Genomic DNA, 27,978 nt, shown 5'->3' on the forward strand with positions numbered 1-27,978 from the left:
ATGTTGGTGTTTGTCAGCATACATTTGTGTTTTTAAACGCCATACGTCATTTTCACATATATATATATATATTTCAAAAGTAAGAAATACGTGCTTTTCTATTTTAATGACTTTTGTTGTACTTGAGCACATCTGTGTACAAAAAGACCATTGGTTACCACCAAAAATCTAGTACAATATTGTGTTTCTAAGAGAGGAAATCTAGTACAATATTGTGTGTCTAAGAGAGGAAATCAATAGAAACCATTGCAAACTTAGAATAGCCGTAAATTATGTTAAAGTGGGTTAATTTGAATAATTTTTAAACGATCTATATTTAACAATTATCCTAGCATGTTGAGACTTTCACAGAAAACGTCTTTCGTTCCATAAATTACTTCTGGAAGTCCCGTGTTCATCGGGATTTTCCGGTGTCGTTCCACCGTTTCAGAGGGAAAGGGGTAAGGGCTTGGCAAGGTACAACGTATAGCCGTTCGAAAGGTCCGTTTTACACATTATCGTGCACATAAAAGATCCCTTGGTAGTTGGACTTTGATATAAAATTACCCCGTAGCGTCGCTCTCCCGGCAAACCTTTCCTCAAAGCCCATCTTCGTTAGCCCAGTCGGAGCAGCACAATGGGGCGTTAAAATCCCCATTTCATTTGATTACTACATGCCGGGCGTCGTAAAATGCAATAACACCGACGAGTATGTCAACTACAATTATAATTGTAATCATGGAATCATATTGTTTAAAACAGCTACAAATGACCAGACTATTATTACCGATTATTCTAGTAATGTGACCATCAGTCGTATTATAGACTGATTAAGTGGACAAATTAGTGTAAATTGCTCGTGTGGTCATTTCTAACTACTGGATTATGGAGTGGTCGAGGCTTTAATTTAATTGGTAACCCTTGAGCTATAAACTGATATAAATACACTGATGGTCAACTAAACTAAACACGACATAGTGATATGTAATGTCAACAAACTAGAATACAACTGTTAACTACGTTTTAGTTGGACTCAGAAAAATAATTAACGCCCCGAGTAACAAATATATTCTTTTATCCCATGTGCGTTTAATAAGTTTCATTTCGTTGATTGGATCGTTAAATCGGAAATTGTTAAGCTGACTATCAGCGAAATGAAATATCGCGTAACGCCCTACTGTTCTGCACCAACCAGGCTAATGAAGATGCGCATACGCCATGCAAAATGATATGGATGATTTTTTGCTCGGATAGCAGCGTTACAGGCTACTACTAGTCATTCGGTGTCCGACTATCAAGGAACCTTTAATGTCCTGTTTATTGAATGCAGGGGTCCTTGGTTTTTCGTCCCATTCGAACCAAAGATCAATACAAGGCCGTCCCCGTCCTACAACACTTATAAGGAGAAACCAGATTGGAAAATTCAGAGAAACTTTCTCGACCAACAACGCGATCAAATCCGAGACTTCCTGTTCAGAGAGCATGCATCATATTCATTGAGCATCATGCCCTCCCCCCTTCTCTCTGAATATCGCCAATACTTCTCCGGAAACTGCCATCTCAGTCTGTCGTGTAGCTACCAATAACTAATGCTAGTTCAGTATTGGGTATTATCATTTTGATAATTTTCCATATAGGAAGTCCACTACGGACATATTATTATATCGATTTTGCCTTTCGTTTTAAAGACAATTTGTCTTTGATTAACTCTTGGGATTTATTGCGTACTGTATTTCTATTTACTGGCCATCAAAACGCTACGATAATTCTTATTATTTCTTTAATTACATCGTTGGTATCTGATATTAATTTGCATGTTCATTACTTTGTATTGATGTGCAAATTATGACCTTATTATGTTAGCAGGACTACATCTTTAATCGCATGTTTTTCAATCGTTTACGCGAAAAACCAAAGTGTCAATTAACTCGAAAACTTGATTTAAAACCCATTAAGATGTATATCGTATTTTGATAAGAGAGAATCTGTAGGAAGTGCCAGTACATGTCTTTTAATGTCTACTTTCAGGAATCAACAACGCAGTTTATGAACATTCCTAATGGCCGACATTATACATAAACTGTTCGGCCCTAAGCATAGTCATAAACATGGAGATAGCAGTAAAAATGTCGATTCTGAAGGATATACAAAACAACAGCATGAATTCTGTAAGTTCCATTTTATTCTTTATAGATATGTAGATACAGATATTCAGCAGCGGTCAATTCTTTCAGGATAAAAGTATAAAGATTTCTCGGGTTCCAGTCCACAATGTATTTGATGACATGCAAACTATCCATGAATGCTCTCTATCAAGTCCAACATACATTCAGTAGTAACAACACTCGTTTGTCTACAATAAGCATACATGAACGTTCTCAGTTATTTGTATCTACATATGTCTAAATACACTGTTATGTACAAACACCCGAAGACCAAGATCAGTGTGCTATCGGGGCCAATTTTACATTTCCTATAGCATATAACCTCAAAATACATAAGAAAGATTTTAATGTATCATCAATACGGTCATTAAGAACAGCATTTACATTACATAATAATATTTAAAGAAATGATTTAATGTGATTAATTAGAAATTAGAAAAGCATAAAAACAAAATACCATTTCAAGCACAACTTTCTACAATGGCATAAGAATAACATGGTAAATGATCCATGTTTTGTCTTTCTTGTGGTATATTGAACCACGTACTTCTTTGACTTTCAAGGCATCTATGATGGCTCAGCGAATGAGGCACTGACTCACTAACCATGAGATCCCGGATTCGATCCTTGTGGTGCAGGGCGGAGGGTCCGTCAAGGAACAACGTATAAGTGGTTCGAGTGAGACGAAAAAGCGCACTTCCGTGTACACGTTGTTGTGCACGGAACAGAATTGATGAAAGTTGAAATTTGAAGAAGAGTAGGCTGAAACGCCGCTGTCCGGGCTCTGCCTGGCATATATCTGTCTTCATTAGCCCGGTTGGTGCAGAAAAATAGGACGTGTAACCCTATTGTGTAGGATAAATCAATCACAGATACAAGGGAAACTGAAATGTATGTGTGTCATTACAAAAGAACAATCAGATACATGAACCATTTAACTCAGACTATAAAGCATGGTTCAAACGCTTCTTAAAAGAGAATGAGAGAAATGGAGTGTAACGTCCACTCGATACAAATGTTCATTTCGGGACTAACATAGGGAGGAAACCAGAGGAACCGTTGAAATCCAGCGAGGTTAAGCAGGCGATCTATGACAGACTTAATGATCTAAAACGAATCGTTAGACAGCTCGACCACCCACGCTTCTAAAACAAACAATAAACAGCCGTTTTCCAACAATTTTGCTTGACGATAGGCTGGGTTGAAACGATTTTTATTTAACACCAAGTTTTTTTATTTTGTAGTTAGGATTTTCCGTGAGTAATTCTATTAGAAATAATATGATTTGAAACAAAAAATACTTATACACGCAGTTTATACATTTATCGAATTCGACACAGGATCTTAATACTGTCAAAATGCAAATTTGCTTTTCGAAAATAATATGCCAGCTACGCAAATTTTGGAATTAAACGTTAGTGAAGAGCTTTGTAAATGGAGATGATTTGTCTTCGATTCCTGGACCAGTCTCATGTCAATACTCGTACAAATAGAATTAGACAGTCTGGTAAATTTGGTGTTTGCTCACGATTTAATCTTTGGCAAGAAATTACACGGGACATCGACTGGGGTCGACATTACTCTGACTGCCAGAAATCATCATCGATTGTGAACAATTCACCAAAGTCTCTTCTGCTACAAGTTTGATAAATCAATGTTACTTATCGTGCCGATCGATTGCAGATGGATATCTGGGAACCCAAGGCTGGTGGCGGGGATTACTTTATTTGCTGCGGTGTTTCTGGTGAACCGAGGAATGTTTGTGACGTAGTAACTGGAAACGAGAGTAATCGTTACACGTTACTGAACTGAAAACTTAGCGATCGATGGGAGCCATGAACTACTTTCTAATCGACTGTAATTAAAGTCGAATTGAAGGAAACTTGTCTTCATTTACTGAAGCTAACTTCAACAAGTCAACTCTATTTCTATAAACTTGATAGATGGTCGTATTATGGCAGCCACGATCTCCAATCAAAATAACCCCTGTAGTCATAATGGGCCACTATACAAAAAATTGACCACGAAATCTGAGCCAATTTCATCGGTTTTCGCAAATGATATCTTTTAAATGCATAAAGTGATGAAATTCGTGTCGTAAAATGGATTGAAAATTCAATGTTTTGTCATGTAAAAAACTATATGATTGAATCTGAGATGTGTTTTTTTTTCAATTTCTATTTAGACGCGTTCTCTTGTGCAGAATCAATTCGACTAGAGCGCATAGGATTTTCATTCTTCTTTCATAGACAAAGATAAACCTTTCTTGTAATATAGGATCTCGGAGTTACATTTTAATAAAAAAGAAAGATAGCTACAATATTATAGATATTTAAAATAGAATCGCGCCCCGTCTTTGTTTTTATTCACCCCCTCTCTCTATCGTATCGATTTTCCGACGTGGTTTCCCCTTGTCAGTGGTGCAGAATGGGGGGCCTGACAAGGACAGCTGTCTAGTCCTTCGGATGATACGAAAAACCGAGGTCCCGTGTATACATTGGAATGCACGTAAAAGATCCCTTGGCAGTTGGAATTCGATATAAGAGTAGCCGATAGTGCCGCTGCCCGGGCAAAATTTCCCTCATAGCACACTGTATGGCGTATGCCCGTCTTCATTAGCCCAGTATAGGAGCAGATCAGTAGGACGTTAAACCCCATTTCATTTCATTTCATTTCTATCGTAAAGCTGAAACGATTTTAATGTTGTTTAAACATCAGTGATAAATCACAAAGCACTTAAAGATTTTACTGCTGATATTAAGCACTGTGATATTGATTTAAAATGTCCATTAAACCTTGAAGACATGGGATCAATATTTGACCAACTTTAGAATACACAGTAGGATACAGTTCCATCTCGTCATAATGATGATATTGTTTTAAAAAAAACATTATTTAGGTAATGATGTACATAAGTCAAATATGTATTGATAGCGATATGAAATGGTTGTATATCTAGGAAACATTATTCAGTAGTCAAACTGGTATCAATATCTTGTAACAGACCTAGACTTGTGGTCACCAAACGAACTGAAATGATATGAAAGGGGCTTAACGTCCTACTAATCAGTGCCGACCGGGATAATGAAGACAGTAAACGCCTCTATAACAGAACCTCAGACTGGTGGTCACCCAACGAAATGAAATAATATGAAAGGGGTATAACGGCCTACTTTTCAGTGCCGACCGGGATAATGAAGACAGTAAACGCCTCTATAACAGAAACTTAGACTGATGGTCACCCAACGAAATGAAATAATATGAAAGGGGTATAACGGCCTACTTTTCAGTGCCGACCGGGATAATGAAGACGGCATACGCCATGCAGTGACCTATGGGGGCAGTTTTGCTCGGAGAGCGATGCTATGGCCCACTCTTATATCGAATTCTAATGTGTACACGGAGCCTCGGTTTTTCGTACCATCTGATTGACTATTCGTTGCCCATCTTCATTATTCAGGTTGGTTCAGAAACGTAGGACGTTAAACTCTGTTTCATTTTAGTCATAAAAACCGACAAAATGTTAAACATAAATACACATTTTCACGTTGCAATAGAATGGTCGAGTTACTTCCCTTATCGGGAATGTTGTAAACGATCAGGGTTGACAATAAATTAAAGAAAATATGAAATTTTTACACTGGTTTCATCTCAAAGCCATCAGTATACCATATAATAAATTATTCAATATAACTATTATTGTTATATTCTTTTCTATAAAATAAAAACTGTAAAAATGGTGGTTGTAATTCAGCGTGAACAGGCCGCTTTGTCGGTTCTCATAATACAAAAGAAATTTATACTCATTATGTTACGCAAGTACATTGCCAGTAGAAACTGAAATTTGAATTGACCCTTTGACTGGAAACCAGAAAAGGAATCAATATATACATTAACCATATGTATATTTTGGTACATTGTATTTGGAAACTCGGATTAGGAAAAGTTGTCTTGCATTGCTGGACTAAGTCGAATGTAGTGCGAGTTATAAATAGACAATTTTTCCCTTAATTTTTTAATTTGCAATTTCATGGCAGTTTTGGGTAATACTGATGATATTACAGCGGAGGGATAGGGGGTGTAAAGTGTCTTTCTGCAGAGCAATCATTGTGTCGGAAGTGAGATTTTCACCCCAGTCAACTTCAAATCCGTGTAGAAAAAAATCTAAATGGTCAACCTCCTACAAAATTATGATGAGGAGATTGCCAAATGTTGTCCCCATTGTACCTATAAAGATTGGAACCAACGGAATGTTGCGAAAAAAGCTACAGCCTGAGATGTTACAGCCATTTAACATTGAAGTCAATGGGCAAATAATTGCTAGTCTGAGTCCTGCTATAACTTCTTAAATATTAGTTATCTCCCTTCTACTGTAAATTGCATGTCTTCATCCGCACGAGTACCAATGGTCTGTTAGCGATTTTGAAATTGCACAGGTCTGAGCTGGGTCTATGTTTGTCAATAATATTTGGTAACAGAGGAGAGACCTTTGCCAAGGCAGTGACAATTTATGTAAATCCTTTGCTTATTAAGAGGTGGATTTTATCACTGAGATGTACACAGTACAATAATATGCGCTAAATACTGGAAGTTAGTATAAGTAGAAGTTCAGAGTTTCCCAGTCTGAAAATAAAACTGGGCTCTGGCAATACGATAAATAATAACTAAACGACAATTTGTTTAAATTAAACTGTAGTTCCGAAAGAACAATTGCGACACTCAATTTGTAATTATTTGACTACATGTCTTTAATGACATGTTGGGACGAGTTAACTCAGTACGGGACAGGGAAGGAACCGTTATTGATCTGACCAGGGGCGCCGGAACGGCGCAAGGGCCAGGGTACCAAAAGATAGGGGGGTCCCGGGGGGGGGGGGCGTCCCCTGGCCTCTAGAAAATTTTGAAATTTGTCCATTCCGAGAACGCTGTTTAGAGCGGCTCTAGCATAAACCCTTTAAAATATATGATAATGAAAGAGACAAAAGCCTGATTATTCTCAATTTTCGTATCATGAGCAATTCATCTCATAAAAAAAATCTTTTTAATTTGACATTCAATACACCAATCCTCATCAAGAAAATAGAATAAGCTTTTTGAACGAGACAGTAGCTGATAATGAGAGTGCGAGAGCCGGTTCGCGACCGACCAGAAAGCAATTACATATCTATCATTTAAAAATGAATAGACTAGTAACAAGGTTGAAAAACTTTATCATTAGAGCATGGGTATACATGTATACCCCAGAAAAGGGCAGGATACCATTTGTATACCCTGGTACCCGGGTTCCGGCGCCCCTGGATCTGACAAATGATATCCCCGAAAAGTATACGTTACAGTATCGATGCGCCATTTAAGCAATATGAATCACTTGCAAACTACAATATTGTGAACGCTAAATCCCTAATTAGGAATATCAGTCCAATAATGGTTCAATTCTGTTCATTATTTACAAAGATGTGTGGAATTGAAATTGTATCGATCTATGCTGCTCGCCATAATGCAATAATCCAGTCGCCATTTTATTGTCGTCGAAAATTTAATGATCGGCCTGTTTTAAATCCCGAGACATTATCTAGCGTTGGTATTTTGACTTTGATTTCTTAAATTAAATGTTAAATAATCAATCTCGGTACATATTTAGCGTGGATAAAGCCGTGAGATGTTTGATATTTTAGCGAAAAATGGGATGACGCATCGGGATTTTATCGACACTTCAGTCACATAGCGGATAACTGGTGCTAAAGGGGGTGGGGGGGGGGCTATTTGAACCGAAAGGTCATTTCACCTGATCGTTAATTTGAACAAGTATATTAAGAGTATATACTTAAATAAGTAAAGGTGATTATCAAATATAAAGGAATGGAAAGAATGATTGTATGAAACAAACTATATCCCGTTATATCACCTACCAGATTAACGTTAATCTAGGTTGCGGGGATTAATCGGTGAGAAATGTTAATGGCGGACAGGGGACAACCGTAGTTTATGACTGTGTATAGGAACGGATATTATAACACAAAATGCAGCATCAAATCGCAACTAGTAAGTAAAATTGATTTTTAAATGCTTTATGCTAGATTTATGTTATTTTTATTTTACGATAGATGTAATTGAGTGGTTCGGGGTGTTAAAAGTTCGTTAGATGATTTACTCCGTCCTGTGGTCGGGGGGGGGGGGGGGGTCACGGTGGCTGAGTGTGTAGGACTTTGACTAGCTAACCTGGAGGTTCCGTGTTCGATCCCTTTGTTTGCCGAGAAAGTTCATAGGACTTTTCGTTGTAGTTCACCTTTGACGAAAAACCGAGCCCCGCGTACACATCGGTGTGCAGGTGAAAGTAGGCCATAGCTCGCTGTCCGGGAAAAATTTCCCTCGTAGCACACTGCAATTAGCCCAGTAGGAGCAGAACAGTATGATGTTAAACCCCATCTCATTTTCATTTCCGTCTTGTGAATTTTCACAGTTTGCTAGATTGATGTAGGCGCAAGAAGAATCTGGAATTTATATTTCGTGCTGAAACTAGAGGGGTAACAAACAATGGGTTATAGTTTACTTCAAAGGGTGTAAAGAATGTACTAGATTGCATGGAAATGGTCGCAGAATTGTTATTTTTCATTAACTCAGACAAATGAAAAAAGAAAGTAATATAAACTTCAAATTGCCAAGATAAGTTTCTAAAAAATTCTCGTTATTTAATCTTTAGGGGTTATAATATGGCACATCTGAAATCTAGTGGATATTATTTGGCACAATGAAGATAAATGTTTGGTTACCCTTGTCTTAGACAATAAAATCTGATATTCCCCTATTAATTAATTAATGTTGCACTCGTATGAGAAATGAAATGTTCATTATACTGTACATTAACCTCAAAACAATGTTTTCAAGAGGCTTTATTACTTTACCGGTGGCGGCCGATCTTTGAAAAATATGACGCGATTTGAACATAGATTGTGTGCAAGCGTTGGGGATCGTCCACTATAATATGCAAATTTGTCCAGTTCTTCCACTCCAGTGGAACTTTAGTTAAACTTGGGCCATTTATTTCTGTAATCCCAGTCAATAGATAATTACCTCCCTTTAACCATTCGGTCGCCACAATTTGGAGAAGCCTACGGTCGTTAGTAACAGGAAAACACATCACAACCTGTCTACGGTAGTCATAAATTAAATAAGAATACTTATTGGACATGGGTGTTATTCACGAACATTATTGCCAATTTTTGGGGAAGTGGCTTTATTGTTATTAATTCACAAAACAAGCAATTAACTACATTATAATTATCTACATGTATAGCATACTGTATCATACTAACGCAGTTTCTCTAATTCAGCATTTCGAAACTCAGTTTCTTAAACCATTTAGCATCCAAAATTATCAGGAGTTAAAGACATAGTTAGTGTGTGGATTGTGTGTAGTGGTGCTTTAAACTATTGGAATGTATAATATAATAAACATATTTAACAGTAAATATCATTATAGACCGATTATAAATGGCGACAAATTGTTCTGATATACATAAGCTTATTGCTAATTAATTGTGCTTTGTGTTTTTTCTTTGAATATATACTTTACTATGTTTTATTGAGTAGATATAGCGTGCGCTGTATTGTCTATGTTTATGAACTTATGTCACAATGCATTCAAAATTACATTGCCTTCATTGTTCAGTTTTGGCCTCATTGCTAATATTGGTATCATATTCTCTTTTAACCTATAGCCTAAAATTATAACGGACATCGTGCACGGGAGGGGGCGCAGTGTATTCTATATCCGGAACCAGATATCATCTGATGTTGGCTTTGTCTGCAGGGCCATGGATGTCGCCCGTTGGCAAATTTTGACAACTAGATATTTTTTGGCATAATCCAACCTGACATTTAGCTTACCCCACCCATCTCCTCCTGTTATGTCGCTGCAGGTTTTTCCATTAAAAGTGATTTTGTGAATATATTAGGATCATTATCGAAACTTGAGTTACGTCAATAACTATAAATTCTGAACAAAAAACAAATCCTTTCTGGGGCTCTGGGTATTGAATACGCTAATCATGCACTGTCGAGGTTATCCCTTACATAATTGGAATACAATTCACAATATATCTTCACAAAAGAAAAATGACATGGTTTGATTCCACTTCGATGATTTTAATGTATGCTTGTAATAAATATTTGAACTTTATTATTAAAGCTGATATAACTGATAACTTATTGTTTATATTGATTATAACATGGTTTTCTATGTACGATGACGTACCCAATTATTTATTCATGATATTCTAAATATAAAAGCATCATATAGTTTTACCACTGTACGTACAATAACGCCAACTCTTATCTGTAAGCATAAACTGTCCCAAATAAATGCGCCTAACGATAACTATGATAAATGATAAATGTATTTGATTCTAGGTTTCAAGGTTTAACATTATCTACAAAAATATTGTGTGCATATTTTCGTGGCGAACATTTAGCAGTGCATTGGTGACCCCCTCCCCGTTCCCTCCCGCACCACACACACAACTCGCCTACCACCAGGTTCTACAAGGGGTGTTCTTACGCCCTTCTCCATTCATATTCTATACCAATAACTAAGTGGGCATTCGATCGCCACAAAGTGACATGATCAAATCGATAATCAACAAACATGAAAATGGCGCATTTCTGTTTAGATGATACACATTGCGCAATCTTTATATATAAATAAGAGATTATAAAAAAAATATTGGCAAACTTTGCATGACATATCAATTAAAAAGTTCGTTGAACTTTCAATAGTTAAACATTTTTCAAATAAAGTTAAAAGATAACTTAAATTTTAATATTGTAAATTTCTAGTCTATATCTTTGCTGAATTAACAAGTATTAGAGAGATCGGAGTATTCCATATTAATTAACCAAGTTTCTTATATATAATTAGACATGGCTATTTTTAAAAGCTTTCCTGTCATTAGATTGATTGTATTGAGAATGTTAACAAATAATGGCCGACCGTGTACCTGAGCTTGACTGTATTCTTTTCTAAAATCAAGATCGACAATTGGATTATTGACAGTTAAAGTTGACTAGCTCGTAAGAGATACAGTACGGTATTGTGTATAGGATGTTTAAGTGTAAGACAGTATATTTGGTGTTAAATGATAAATAGTGTGTATAACTGTTTTACCTGTACGGTGAGGAGTATTTAGTTCATCTAGACATTATATTTATACTTTACATGCACAGTTATCAGCTCTATACCACACGTACTGTGATAGACTTTACACACGGTTAAAGCAAAAAGATAGCAGTTGCAAGACACGGGAACCGTCTGCCAAAATAACGGTTTAGCTAGGCACTGGCAAGCCTGTTTTCATTGGCAGATCTCTGTCTTTGGTGTTATATGAGTGGAACTTAAAAGAGATATCGAAGAAAACTTTCAGAGCCATTTATCTTTAGTAATTGAAGTGTATTGTAATTGCCACAGGTCAAATTACAGCGCGACCTTTGCTTCACGCTGTTAGCTATTAACGCATTTAGCGTTTAGAAGTTTTTTTTATCGCTGAGCACAGTGGTTAACATTTTGTTCAGCTAGGAATATTACTATGTCCAGTGAAAAAGAAACCGTGAAATTCTGTAAGTATATTTTATTGATGTTTATGTTTTTACTGATAGTGTATAGTCATTGTGACGATGATAACATTGGGAAGTGGAATAGCTCTATAGAGAGAGTATGATCCTAGAAATAACGTAGTCTACATTATTGTATATCACATACTCATACAGTAGATAAATATATACAAGAGTTTTTAAAATAGGCTTTCCACTATAGAATTATGACAGTATATAGTCGTTTAATGATATAGTTGATGGCTTTGTCATGGGTCTATTATTACATATTACAATGAGCGAAGAATCTATTTTTAATTTGTTATTTCTCTATTGTTATTGTGATATTGCTTCTAACTAAGAATAACAATATTAGCGGTAACATTTGACCCCGTCTCTTTGTATGCAAATTCAATTAGTAGACGTATATAAAGAGTATATAAATCAATATGATTTCGACGTACAGTGATATGTAATTACGATATAAGCAAACCTATGTAATATGATCTACCATACACTCTACCAAAAACAAAAAAATATACATCATTACTGTTCTTTTGTGCTTGTTTCTAAGCTAATGAAAGAAGTTTTTTTTTTAGCTATTTGAACTCTTCATGTCTGCTGTGATATCTGATATTCTTCAAAAACCAAGCATATCCTGGCTTATGTACGACATGTCCCTACATGTTAATTTTTTATTAGTGTTCTTCATCATAATTGAAATTCGTTATAACACGTCTAATTCATGACGTACGACCAAAGGTTATGCAAATATCCGAACATCTTTCTTCGTCAAAGGCGATTTTAAATTCTTTTCAGGTTATAGGTGCCCATTCATGAGGCATCCTTATATATGGCATGATGAGCAGTGTCTAGTTGTTCGGATAGGACGAAAAAACTGGGGTCCTGTGTACACGTCGGCTTGACAGTTGAAAAAAGACTAGGCAGTAGCGCCGCTGTCCGGGCAAAATTTCCCTCATAGCACACTGTATGACGTATAAACGTTTTCATTAGCCCAGTCGGTGCTGAACAGTGGGATATTAAACCTCCCATTTTATTTTTTTATTATGTTTAAAGTTCCGTCTTATTATAATATGCACTTATATATTAATTAATTACATATAATCATTCTAATTAGTCAAGTGTTGCATGCATATATTTTTATTTGTGCAGACATAATATTACTGTTGATAAAGGTTAGTCCTATTTTTTAAGGCCACCTCCAGATTTGGTCAAAGATCACGAGATGTAAACAGGGCTAGCGCTAACCCTAACCCTAACCCTGGCCCTGGCCCTAGCCCTTACCCAAACCCTAACCCATAATCTCCTCAACAATCACGTACCCTAACCTTATTTACACCTCAGCGACCTTGACGAAATCTGAAGGTGGCCTAAAGAAATAGATCTAGCCTGTTGATAAAGTGTATCTTAAAGTCGCTATTCGTTATTTGTATTTTTCGGCTAATATATAATGTACGGAGACTTATTAAAATTTAAGAAAAGAACAAAATATCAACTGTAGTTAATCTCATGACTTGAATTCCATCGGGATTTATAAAAGGGCAGGGGCCCTTCAATTTGGTGAGTGTTTATATGGGCTATCGACGAAACGGTCTTAAACCGAAACAGTCCAAAATGTTTGTCAAAACGGACATAACTTTCAAACAAAACGACCATAACAATCAAAACGATTAATTAGATATTTGATTTTTATAGTATAAATCCAATAGTCTATATAAATTTAGCCGTTTTGACCAAAGTGAATTTGGCCATTTTGGTTTACGTCTGTTTTGACCAACTTTTTTTCTATCGTCTGCAGATAATGTCGAAATTTCCAGTTCATCATATCTCTGGAATAGAATCATTTTTTTTACTGATACTCCCAATGTTCTAGTTTATAACCCATCTTCATTAGCCAAGTCGGACCAGAACAGCAGGATGTTAAACCCCATTTCTTTTCTAGTTTACAAATTATTTAAAATGACGACCATGGTAGCTTTTATTCAGTTGTTTTATGGTTTGAATGTTGGTTGATGTGTGTAATATATGCAATGTAATAATGCATGCATGAATAGATAACGTTACGACAATGCTGTGCTGCCGACACAGTTACATAAATACGCGTAACCATAAAACATGATAATTATGTAACATGATAAGACTATTCTGTAAAAGAAAGAACTCATCCTATAGAAATTCAATACAATGAAGTTTTCAGATATGATTCGGTATTAATGATGATATATGTACATATTAACGAACCAACAATATTTTAGTGTACAGTATATTACGAATCTTAATATACATAATCATAAAAAGAGAAACGCGGGAGACAATCCATACTTTATTCATATGATTCTCTGCAGACCTATAAGCAAAATTACACTTGTTTCGCCTCATAAAATAACAGTTTGAAACATCCCATAATTTAAGAATGGATAATGGTGGTGTCTATTTACCGAAACTCACTATTTGTCCGAACAGCCTCTATAATTACTCCCCAGGCGTTTCCCACTCTTTTTTGTCCCATTAAAATTCAGACCAGTAATCCACGTCTGTTAATACTGAAATACACAATGAAATAACATTATTCGTTTAAAGAACCTCTCGGCTTATAGAAATTTGAAAAAAAAATTGATTTTGGAATAAGATGGATAAATGTGTGAGTTATTTTTAAATGATGATGACGTAATTCCTTATTCCACTTTCCAAGGCTTGCGAACCTTGGGTTTTTTTTAGTAGTAGTAAACTTGTGAAGGGCGATAACTATGAATTTTGACAATGTGTTTAAAACCTGCCATTGCTGGTAGGATGCCGCTGCTGTCTAGACATATTCCCCGTTATTCTACTACCAAACTAGCCAATTTTGTACTTCGTTTGAATTTCAATAATTAATATGTGAGCGAAATATGTTGGGGTTTTTCATAAACATACGGTATATTAGTTTTATTTCAATCCATATATAACGGTCATTACGATCTACAACGCATATGTTAGACCAACCCCCCAAACCCCCAGTTTATTTTTACGAACCGTGTATCTTTAAATGGTAAAATATTGACGTGTCCAAGCATAAAACACCACCAGGTAACTGTTGGTGTGTTGTATGTATTTTAGATTTTGTTGGCATGTCAACATGGTTATTTACTCGTCAAATTTATCAACAGGTGTCATTAAGTTAATATACCGTCCTTATAAAAAAAACTCATCACCCAGCATACGAAAATAGATTTAACATATTTTGCTTTAGTGCCTGTAGACCGGGCCAAAATAAAAAATATTTCGTCATAAAAAGTTACAGTGTCGATTATCAGAAAGTCAGTCTGACAATACTGTAATAATATAGCTTGGAAAAAAGGGATAATACGACAGAATAAAAGGCCAATGGAGCTTTGAATTAGGGGAAGAGTAAGACGGAATAAAAGGCCGATATAACTTTGAATAAAGGGGACAATGCAACAGAATAAAAGGTCCCTAAAGTTTAAAATAATGGGGACAGTAAGACGTAATAAAAGGCCGATATCGAGTTCAAAACTATGCGCGATCAAAAGCATTATTATGAAAATTGATTCAAATGCATTCCGCCATGTAGTGTTTTGAAATAGATTTGATTTACATTGAGGTCAAGAAATCATCTAGCCTATATATTTTTGAAAATGTTATATATGAAACTGTACTTAAGGAACACTTTTCAACCGGTCTGTGTATTTTTTAAAAAAATTAAGGAATTCTGACAGGCTTCCTCTGGAGTATAACAACCCATAGTCTTATCTTCCAAAAATAGTCTTAATAAAAACTTTAACCAAGCGTTAATTACTCTTTCTCTTAATAAATGTAATTTTAGAAATGCTATTATCGTACTTATCGTTGTTTTTTTTGGTGGAAGCTAATCACAATTGCAGTCTTCGTTAAACATAACGATGCGTGATTTGCATTTTTCGGAAAATATCAAATTTCTCACGGTTTGATCCACGTTTATATGTACCCAAATTGATTATTTTATTTAACATTTAATTAAGAAGACAAATTCAAAATGCCAACGCTAGATAATCTTTCGGCTTTAACAGTTTGGTTCATGGGCAAATAAAGATGGCGACCGTTTTTTGTTGTTTTTTTTTTGTTTGTTTGTTTGTTGTTGTTGTGCGATTCTCCTGTTGGAATTTTCAATTTGTCATATCTTTCTAAATACTGATAACTTTTGGACTGATATTCCTATTAGAGATACAGCTTTTACAATATTGTAGTTTACAATATAGCTCTAAAATCACGCATAGAGTCTTTAACAGGAATCTGTTTAGACGAAGTACATTTTGACATATATTGGATACCATATGATATTATTATTATTATTATTGATATTCATGGTGTTAGCTTGTTCGCCTCTGGGTGTGATTAGAAATATAGAGAACCTGCTTGTATTGAGATCAACTCATGTTTTGCCATTTACCATTGGCGCGCTTCCAAAATTAATCCTATTACTGTGATCAATTGGGTTTTTTATCATATATGTTACATGTTCTTAGATTATTTCATGTATGTGGTTCCATAAACTGGTGTGTCAGTGATCAAAATGCCGTTTCACATTATACACAGGTTTGAGATAGATAGCTATAGCCATAAGCCATAGAAAGTTTTAATTCGTCAATCAAACAGCTTAATTATTTTACACACGTAAGTCACGCCAATGGTAATATTTGTAAATATTGCGTGAAAAACAATGACCGTGTGTTCAATTACGAGGTAGTCGACCTTGTAAAATCGTTCATATTGCGTGAAAAACAAAGACAGTGTGTTCAATTACGAAGTTTCTAACCTTGTAAAAATTGTTCCCCCATTCCACTCGATACAATAAAGCTTCAGAATAACGAAGGTAATTTGTATAGTTCCTGATCAATTGGATATACTATATGTTTATAGAACACCTGATACCACATATGTTTTGGATGTTCACCAATTTTATACGTATATTTCTGTCGATCCCACATTTCCGTGTGCACAGTTAATTTATTATCCGATCTTTATAAAAAATTATATGTTGTTTACATTTGTCTACGGACAACGACCTGCTTGAATGTTTTATGCATTGTTGATATTTGTGAACCGAAAAAGTCTATCGAATTTCAAGACTTTCTTTTAATTACTTCTAAAATTATGGCCCTTGCTCACTTGTTAACACTCTAGTGACAAATAAGTTTATGCATGACAGCAATTTCTGGTAGCGACGAATGAGTTCATGAATTACAACAATTTCTAGTAATTAATTCTAAAGTTCACAAAGCGATAAAACCGTTGTGGCATAATTATGTTTCCTTGCCTGGCAACATTCATAAGCTATGGCGTAAGTTTCATCACTGTTCGGGAAATATAATGCTCATGTATGTGTAGTTTAATGGTCGAATGCGAAACATTAAGTAATATATTTATATTGCACTATCCATCACGTGCATTTCAATGAAATACGTCACGCGGGTCCAATATTTCAACTAGTATAAATGATGTTCCCTTGGCCCATTGCCTGTACTATTATTCGAAATAATGGTACGCCAACATCAAAGGATGGCGTCACATCTGTATTTTACACCTATATATATAATGCTCATGTAAACCGTTATGGACTTAATGTTGGGGCATATGTTTCCTTGCCTGGCAACCTATGTATATATTTATGGATGTATGGATGTATTCATAAGCTTGTCTGCGATACCACCTAGGTGAATGCGGACGTTAAACTTCTATTTCACACACATAAGCTGCACATGATTTCACCTCTGTTCTGGAAATATAATGCTCATGGATACCTACATGTATTTTAGAACTTATTTATGTCCCTATGATATGATTCGATGCTTTAATAAACTTTTCCCATGACAAAAAAATGTTACGCGGAGTATTTACCTTACTCTTAAAAAATTAACAAGGTACAGGTGTGGGATACGAAGTTTGAAAGGAATTGGAGCGAAGATTCAAGTGTGCGGTGGAGATGACTTTGTCTTTAAAGATACATTATGTAAGAGCCAAATCTGCCTAATACAAGCCTTTTTTTTGGGGGGGGGGCTTCAAATGTTATATTAATTATTTATTAGTCATTTATTCACATGACAAGCCCGTAACAAACTCTCTAGATCATCGGGTTACCGTGATTTTGATTTCATCGAAACACGATCGTCATTTAAACATACATTATGCACGAACTAAATCTGCCTATTGCAGGTCTTATTATTAATTAGGCATTAATTAACTGATCCAGGCCATAATCAGCTCTCGATGGCATCGGATTTCTCCGATATTAAATAGATTAGAACGGTTCAGCCATATTTTGATTTAATCTAAAAATGGAAGAGCGAGACTTAGCTTCGAACAACCAGTACGGTGGTTGAAATTATTGCACACGTCTTGTCAAACCTACAAAGGCTAATATCTTCGCTCGCAAGAGAGTAATTTGAATGAAATTTCCACATTATTCATTTTACATTATCTATTTTCGAACTATTATAGTAAGAATGGCTAACTATTTATTTAAATCTTACATAATGTATCTGTAATAATCTAACTTAAAAATCCTGAAAACTTCAAACACTCATAACTTCGATCAGAATATGGTAATTTGACTGAAATTTTCGAGATATTAAATTTCCATTATCTACTTTTGAACTATTAAAACACGAACGGCCAACCCTTTATCTAAATCTTACATAATACATCTTTAAGTAAATTATGTAAAACTGTCTGGGTCAGACGACCGTCAATCACTGAGAACTCAAGTAGATATAGATTGATATATTAAGGGTGTTATATAGATCTATTTAAGTAATTCTATAATAACCAGTGGATGTCATGTGTATTATATATGTGTAATTGCTTGAGATAACTATAAGATTATCATGATATAAGACGAAACTATGATATAATAAAACATCATTTAATGTTTAACTGGTCTTTACTCTTTTACGCAGCTAATTTTCGGATAAAATAACTAGGTCCTATTTACGCCTGAACAAGCGTAACACGATCCTAATTACATCCGATATTAAAGGTATAGAAAGCACAGAAAGCGAATAATATACACAAAGCCATTAAAAACGCAATGCCAAATTCAGAGTTTATTTACTGCAACACCTTTTAAGAAATGTACATAACAATTGACAAATCGAGATAACACGCATCTGTTGATAATTTCATGAAAGAATTCACTACAAATGCACAAAACCGAAACGTCAGAGAACCATGAAACAAAGCAGGGGACAGCTGAAGTCAATATTGGGTATGTCCACCCTGAGCTCTTACACATGCCTGAAGTCGCCTTGGCATGGACTGGCACAGATGTCTCACTACACGCTGTGGGATTGTTTGCCAATGATTTTAGAGTGCCTGTGCCAACTCTGCAACAGTTCGGGGTCGATCGGCAACTCTTTCAGTGGCGTGGAAGCGTTGTCTGAGGCGAGCAATGGTCGATGGGTGGACATTAAAGTGTCTGGCGACGGCTACCTGTGAAGCCCCTTGATCCAGAATATCAATAGCTCTGTTCCTGTTTTCTTGTGGCATTTTTCCGATGTGATGAATGTTGAAATTTTGATCTGTATTTAAAGGGCCAGAGTGCAGGGAATGCACGTGCAAAACGTGTGACATGGGACTGCACGAACAAAGTTCATTACCGAGAACTGATATTGGGTTCAAACCGAGAACTGATATTGGGTTCAAACCCAGAACTCCACAAAAAAAGATCCATTACAAGTTTCACCTATGTGGCATAAGATAGGAAAGCCCAAGAAAACGTTTACCAGAAATATTTCACGAATTAGGCATTGCGTTTTTAATGGCTTTGAGTGTAGTATAGTTCTATACGATTTGCACAAACATATTATGTTTGTTGTGTCTATTTTGTGTTGTGCATTTTGTGAAGCAATGTCCATTGTATTCTATTTTGGGTTTTCAAGTTTCAGGTTCCCCGTCCGTCTGTTAAGAAATCAATATTATACAAAATTGTTAGACTGGTTGCCTTTTTCCTTGCTTTTATGTAATGATGACAATCCGTGTCTTTCACATGGAATAACATGTATAGGAAACTGGAATTATTGTCTCATCCGAGAAATTATATACTTTTATCACCAAAACCGCGATAAAACCAGTTCTAAATTCAACACGAAACAGTCGCAGCTTCGTGACGACGAACGGTAAACATGCACTTAATAAATTAATTTTGAAGATTTTTATCTGGAAATGGAATGACCCGTTATCGAGTTAACTGAGTACAGATAATACCGATACTATCATTATCAGTAGTTTATGTTAACCGTAATTACCAGCTAAAACTTGAATTCGATATTGATTAATTAATCCCAAAACGTCTCGTATTAATTACTTCTTAATGTTAGAAACTGATTCGTTGAATGAAGGAAATAATGGTGTCATATTTATGGAATATCTCTTTATTGTTTGCTTCAATTGATATGGGATATTGGCTTGTGACATTGATATATCATATATAAGAGTTATATATGAAGAACTCCTAACATCTATTTCCAATATAAATGATCATTCTTCTTAGACAAACGATAACCATTCATTAATCATAGACATATCGTCATTAATACTCATTACAGGGGACAATCCCGGGTTTTACAGGACACTGTCAATATCCTTATTGGAATCGAAAGGCGGAGATCATACAACGTGACCAAGATGTCCACAATAAAATAACAGTTTTAGTAGCAGCAAAAGGATACTAATTTCAGTACATCGAAAGACTGTTTTCTTGGATGGAACGACATTATATGGTTCAACTTAGATCACTCAAACTACCTAGATGACGCCAACAACGTAGATCATTCCAACTACCTAGATGACGCCAACAACGTAGATCATTCCAACTACCTAGATGACGCCAACAACCTAGATCATTCCATCTACCTACAGTGTAGATTACTCCAACTACTGATATAGCATTGTCAGTGAAGAGTTAGCGGGGTCCCCACCCAAGCAAACCGAGATGACCCTGGAAGCTGCCCTAAGCCCCAGCAAATGACTACTGCATTATTCTATTAAATTGCAGTGGAGTGGGCAGTTATGGGCCAGGAAGTGCATCGCCGAGACCCCTTTGCGTCGGTTACTAGGTTTTTTGGCAAAGCAGCGCCGAACTGGTCAGTTTCCATATTGTAGTAGGAGGAGGATGAGGAGGGGGAGAAGGGGGAATCGGGCTTTACTCTCATTTTCGGATGTGTCAAATCTTTCTATCATTGTATATATACAACGACCTGCTGATTAAGTGGAGCTTAACATCCGCTTCTAAACAGGTCGATATCGCAGACAATATTCATTTATAAACTGACTAGTCTCAAACCCTGTCGAATGGACCCTGTCTGCATTCATTTCCAGTCATCTGAAAATATATTTCTTGAATGGAAAGATAGTGTTTAGCTGGCGTGGAAAATCCCCACAATGCACATGCCTAATATTGATATAAACAGCTCAATGGTGGATTTTAACATATCGTTCTTTCTGTATTATGTTGATGTTTTATATTGGGACATTACACAAATAGCGACAGATAAATCTCTAACGCTTAAGTAAGAACGAACCTGGTAATTGGCAGTAGAAATCCAAGAATTCATCATATTAAATATCTTTACACCATGAACTCGTTGCGCCCGGCATACTAAGGTGGAACCATATTATAGGTTAGTGAGTGTGGTTTGTACTTATCAATGGTAGGTTGACCTTGGTACCTGTACATATATCAGTGTCAGGTATATATCTACCAGTACCATATGTAAAATATATAAAAACAAATATAGATCTCTTATATCATACGTCTATATGTACTTCCTCACCGGCGCCTGGTTTATCGTATTGTTTATCTAAATAAAAACACTTAAAACACAAGCTAACTATATGCAAATGTTAAAGGCTCCTTCATGATATTTTGGAAGGGATGCTATCTTTATTTTCAATATACTGATAATTTAAAGTTGTTTCCCGTGGAATCTTCCCAAATAAATGAGATGTTTCATTAGGTATTCTAGAAATGGGCACCATATTCTGCCTCGTACAGTGAAAGAAAAACAGTGTCACAAACAGTACTATTAAATATCCATCTGCAATTGATGGTATTTGAATAGAAAAAAAGGCTTTTTTTTTTTTTTAACTAATAGTCAGCCTTTGCAAAGTTTTTGGCTTAATACTTACAAACATCACCAGTGTAGCGGAAGCCATTTATTACAAAATATGTATGAACCCAGTCAATAATAGGTTTTACCGTCTTTAAAGCAATTTTGCTTTCATCCATGGAATTCTGTTATGAGCAATTATAGAATTGAGCTTGTTATGGAGACCACGAGTTTCTTTAACATAAATATAGAAGCTGTTAAGTAAAGACTGTTCTTCACAAATACTTGCTGCAAATCACCTTCGTTTCCATGGAGACCATATTTTTAGTTGTCTATAATCAGAACTTCCAAAAGAAAATAAAGTTGATGACAGGCAATAAGAAAAATATGACTTTTATTACGTCTGCATGTTTATTTAAGTTTTTATCCGCCATTTTGATGTCACGTGTATTACACAAATGCCATGAAATAATGAAAAAATTCTGGCCTCTTTCTTTTGAAGTTTGTAAATAGTTTTTGTGTTCAGGGAAAGTTGATAAGCTATCTATCACTACCTGTATAAACACAACTCGTTGATTTCCTTCCTCTGCGGATGAGATAAATGGTTGTGATTTATTAGTAACCTTAACTTGTGGCCTAGTGATTGTAGCCTGTTCAACTTCGTGCTTTCTCTCTTTCTCTCTCTCTATCTCTCTCTCTGGGGATCACGTGGCTAAGTGGGTAAGACGCTGGCTCACTAGCCTGGAGGTCGGCTGTTCGTTCCCTGCATTGGCCGAAAAAGTTCATTCAGATTTTACGGCGTGGTTTCCCCTTGTCAGTGATGCAGGATGGAGGGCCTGACAAGGACAGCTGTCTAGTCGTTCGGATGGGACGAAAAACCGAGGTCCCGTGTACATATGGGCGTGCACGTAAAAGATCCCTTGGCAGTTGGAATTCGATATAAGAGTAGGCCGTAGCGCCGCTGCCCGGACAAAAATTCCCTCAGCACACTGTATGGTGTATGCCCGTCTTCATTAGCCCAGGTTAGGAGCAGAACAGTAGGACGTTAAACCCCATTTCATTTCATTTCTCTCTCTCTCTCTCTCTCTCTCTCTCTCTCTCATGTCTGCATGAATAAAACAAACAAACATCTTAAATCAACAATTGCATTTACCGTCATATTGTATTCCTTGATGTCTAGGAATTTGCTCTATTTTGTGCTATAATTTGATGCCTACTGCTGATATTGTTGGTTCAGCAGACAAAACACTAGATCTATATTTAAATTTAAATATATTATGAGTATTACAAATCAGAAACTGGGAGTCATTTTGTAATATAGAGATAGTAAAATATCTACTAATAGGAATGTAAACAGGTGGTTTCCTTTAATAGAACTAATGTAAACAATAAGTTAATAAAAACTCAAGTCGTGCTAATCTTTAATTTACTCTTCCTGCAATCATAAAAGTGAGATTTTTGTTTATTAAATCTAACATTCTCTAATGATATATATAGGCTAGTAACTCTCTGAGATGGCTTAAACTAGAAACATTGAATAACGATGATCCCTTTACAAATGGGTAGTTGAAACTAAATTAGGCGTTTATTCAAGAGATAAATTTGCGTATTGCATGTCTTTCTTTAGGTCTTAAAGGACAATATTGGTGCCAGTCATTATCACATATGTGTTAGAGCTGGTTAAACATACTTCGAAGGAATTATTAGTGAGCAGAAATTCGGCCGTGTATCTGTTATCACTCGTTGCTTCAGTCAGTTATATAGAGCGGTGACTCGTGTTTTCCTTTGGCGTTCGTCACTTCCGGTTCGGGAAACCTGTATTACTTAGCTATTGCAGCAATGATCTCTGTGTTAAAAGTATATTTGGAATGTGTTTAACCAGCTCTATCACATATGTGATAATGACTGGCACCAATATTGTCCTTTAAATGTTATATAAATTATTAATTAATTGTTGCAAAATACGGTATATATACCCGTTAAAAGATTTTAAAACTTGGCAGAATTGTTCATTAGTGCAAAAGGAGGAACATTAAAGAATTTTGGATAATAAATTTCGAACATGCTTACAGAACGAGATACAGGAAAAAGTGATCAAAGGAATTTCTCGTTATTTAGGTTTTGCGTGAAAGGAGTTATGTTAAACCATAGATTTCTATGGTTAAACATACATTATGCAAGAGCTAAATCTGCCTATTACAGGTCTTTCTTTAGACCTGAAATGTTATCTAAATTATTAATTAGACATTTATTAACTTATCCAGACCATAATCAACTCTCGATGTTTATTGGATTAGGTTCCGATTTGCTGTTCGACTTCCATTCATGATTTAATCATGAAATGAATAATCGAAACTATGTTTTTTATCGTAACGACTTTAGTAATGATGATCGAGGCTAGGCCGAAAATTCAATCGCTAAAATCTCGGTTCAGAGTGGATCAATTTGACTGAAATTTTCAGCAAATTCCTTTTACATTATCTTATTTTTAACTATTATAGTGAGAACTGCCGGCTTGTTATCTAATCTCCCATAATGTATCTTTAAATATACGAGAAATAGATTTAGAATATCAGAATATGATAGTTTAGTTACAGGTATAGTTACTGGACAATGTTTTACCCCGTGAGCCGTGATGCTAACAGGCTTACTGTTCTCGTCTTCTTCTTATTCTTTGTTTTTTGTTGTTGTTGTTTTTTGGGGGTGGGGTGGGGGGTAATAATTTAATTCAAGAAGAACCCAAAGTCGTGATTTTCTATTTGGCGAGTCTATAGACAGTTGTTTTGCTTTTGACAAGGTATATTAGCAATCTGTAAGATGTAAGGAGTAACTGATTGTTTCAACAGTTTATGTAATATGATGTCCTGTTGAAATAGTAATTATGTTTACAAGAAAACAATTTGGTTTGATGCCCTTCAGCTTGAAAACTACATGTAATTAAATCAGGCACTAAAGATAGGTAATGATTCTTAAGTACTGAAAAGTAAATGGACTAAAGAGAATTACGTACCATATCTAGAATTGACGTTTTTGAGTTCCACTGAATTAACATACACATTAAAGATGCATTATGTAAGATTTAGATAAAGAAATGGCATACAATAGTTCAAAAATAGATAATGAAAAATGAATACATTGAAGTTTTAAGTACAATTATTGTATTGGGAACAAAGTTATGGGTGTTGGGAGATTAACAAGAGGTTTATTATCGTAGTAACAGCACTTGACAACCGAGACTAACTCTAGGTGTTCTAATCCATTAAAAATCTCGGCTATCCGATGACCTAGAGATTTGATTATGGGCTTGTCATGTTAATAAGTGTCAAATAGTTTACATAACATTTGAAGCTACAAAAAAAGACCTGCAATAGGAAGATTTAGCTCTTATATAATGCATCTTTAAGGGTTAGCTAGAAGGTTTGCATTTGTACCTTTGGGGTAACCATCTTCCGCTAAACTAGTGTCAATACTGTTTATACAGTGTCTATATACGATGAGAGGGGGTATGCAGAATACATTGGCCACTGGAAAAGACAGCCATTCACAATATAACCCTTGGAAATAGGATATATTTGCAAATATGTGTTTTTAGTCTAAAAATTGTCCACGGAACCCAATTTTGTCTTCGCTACACTGAGAGTGAGACACTGGTCACCAACCAGGTCCCAGGTCCGATCCCGGTGATTTCCCATTGCTAGGAACAGCGTCTAGTCGTTGGGGTAGCATGAAAACCTGAGATCTCGTGTACAAGTTGGCATGCGCCTAAGAAGTGAACCCTTGACAATTGGAATTCGACGAAGCGTAGACAGGGGCACTGCGGTCCCACCGCACACTGCATTGCGCATGCCAGTCTTCATTAGCCTAGATAATCCATTTCAATTAACTTACCATACTCGTGAAACCTCATTACAGGTCACACACTGATCTAAATACTTTAAACTAAAAACACACATCTTGCCATCTCAATCATCTAATTTTACGCTTACAATAAAAACATCTAACTGCACATCTGTCGCAGGATGCAAAAAGAAGATACGTTATATTTAGACGTTCAGTCTGTGAATATCATCATCATCAAATTTAAAGTGAACTAACTTCTGTTTAATAAAACTGAATCAAAATTTCTCCATTGCTTTGGATAAAATATTAGAGACAAAAAGTGAGCTTCAATGTAAAATATATAATAAAACTGAATCAGAATTTTGCCATTGCAGTGGATAAAATAGTTGATACAAATAGTGAGCTCCAATGTAAAATATATACACAGAGAAAAATGTATCGCAACACCGGAATGTTAATGACATCAAGAGAAATTTATTACACAAAGAAATATACGCGAAAGGGAAATTAAAATTTTGTCGTACTCTGTCCTCCATATATACCAGTGAATGCTGCCGGTGCAGCACGTAACAGACCTACGGCGCAAGGAAAGCATGAACCCCTTCCTCATGAAAAAAATGTTTGAGAAATTAGTCATTGCATTGAGGAAAATATATCATCAAATCGCCGTTTGTACGCCGACCGGTTATCTGACAGCACTTAATTTCAATTAATGTGACGTTACTAAGATGCTCAAAATTAAGTCATAGCTTATGCATTCCTATGAATATCACTGTAAAATGTGGAGAACTTCGGATACAAGTCTGTATTTCACAATGGGACCTCTGCTACAGCGACAAGATGGTCAGATCTAAATATTAAGGCCACCTGTAGATTTCGTCAAGGTGGTGAGATGCATCAGACACCCGCTCCTGTAACGTGACCATAAAAGCCGCACGACTGGTAGATCTATTTCACATGCACACTTGCAGATTTCGTCATAGGTCGCGAGATATAAACAGGGCTAAACCTAACCCAAGACCTAGCCCTAAGCCTTACGCTAACCCACAATCCTCGGCAACAATCAAGTGCCCTACCCCAGTTTACATCTCGTTACCTTGATGAAATCTGCAGGTGTGCGTGTAAAATAAATCTAACCCTGTAGGACTGGCATGGTACCGAGCACGCCATCATTGAAGAGAGAGAGAAATGGGGTTTAACGTCCACTCGACACAAACTAGGTCATTTCGGGACCAACATATGGTTTAATCTTATTTCAATAATTCGCTTGCACGTAGGGGTCTTTAGCAGTGGGAGGAAACCGGAGGACCCGGAGAAAACCCACGAGGTTGGACAGGCGACCCTACTCCTTGTCACGTACAACCGGGGAATCGAAACCCCGCCAGTTGACTCAATGACAGACCGTATGATACAGCGCGCGCGTGCTAACCATTCGGCCATCCAACCCCCTTGGAACATGGCGTCATGGCGAAAAATTCACTGGTCGTTTAATAGCCACATAATCTGAGCAAACACTAGTACTATATTCAAATAGGGGTGTTGTCTTATTTTTTCTCGGTGTATATAATTAAATAAAATACTGTCATCCATAATCAGTCATCTTCATTTGGACATCTAGCACGTATATAGAACAATAGTCTTTGATTGCTTTGTTTGTTTACCGTATTTAAGTCAATTTGTAGGTAATAAACATACACTGTTTACTGTAATCATGGTAGCACCCCTTTTTATAACACTGCTGTCGGTCGCTTTCCAAATAAAAGTAATTCTATTTTCCCTTTATCTTAAACATTCTTTATACAAGGACTTTCTTCGGTTACACTGAGTTTTCAATACCCATAAATATCAAGAAGGTTCTGACTTTCAAAACTACCTGCAAACTTTGTACGTGTACACTGTAAATGCAAATGAAATGGGGGTTAACTCACATTTTTCGGCACCAGTTCGGCTATATGAATGCAGTTTGCTAAGGGGATATTTTCCTATAGGCCATCCGTACTGTATCTCTGACAAGGAGAAACCACAGAAAATTCGGAAGAACCGTCTCGAATACTCGATCTCCTTGTTTGTACGCCAGTGCCTTATCCACTTGCCAGGGTCGTTCTTGCTGTAAATATTCCGTAATTTTGTGATCAAGCTTTCGGCATATTTAAAATGGTCCATCGAGGGATTTAGACGTTATAGGTATTCCTTCAATTAAATATAATTTAGAGAATTACGAATTGCATTGCCAATGAGTGGTTTCTATAAATATTCGAGTGCATTAGTAAAATTGCACACGCAGTTGTAACAAAGGTAACGACAAA

General features: G+C 36.0%; 1 protein-coding gene across 5 annotated transcripts in view; it reads left to right on the top strand.

Annotated features, from left to right (window-relative positions):
* LOC126819468 (cAMP-dependent protein kinase catalytic subunit beta) overlaps window positions 1–27,978 on the top strand; it is a 161,324-nt gene that overhangs the window by 80,494 nt on the left and 52,852 nt on the right. For 4 of the 5 annotated variants that reach the window (XM_050547501.2, XM_050547499.1, XM_050547500.2 and 1 more), the window contains one exon: window positions 2,008–2,147. In XM_050547501.2, the coding sequence (XP_050403458.1) occupies window positions 2,039–2,147 (109 nt within the window). In that variant the 5' untranslated portion in view covers window positions 2,008–2,038. Of the gene's footprint in view, window positions 1–2,007; window positions 2,148–11,279; window positions 11,757–27,978 lie in introns of those variants that run through there. The other variant, XM_050547505.2, reaches the window with a different exon arrangement.

This window comes from Patella vulgata, chromosome 4, assembly GCF_932274485.2.
Source record: "Patella vulgata chromosome 4, xgPatVulg1.2, whole genome shotgun sequence".
NCBI classification, from domain to species: domain Eukaryota; kingdom Metazoa; phylum Mollusca; class Gastropoda; family Patellidae; genus Patella; species Patella vulgata.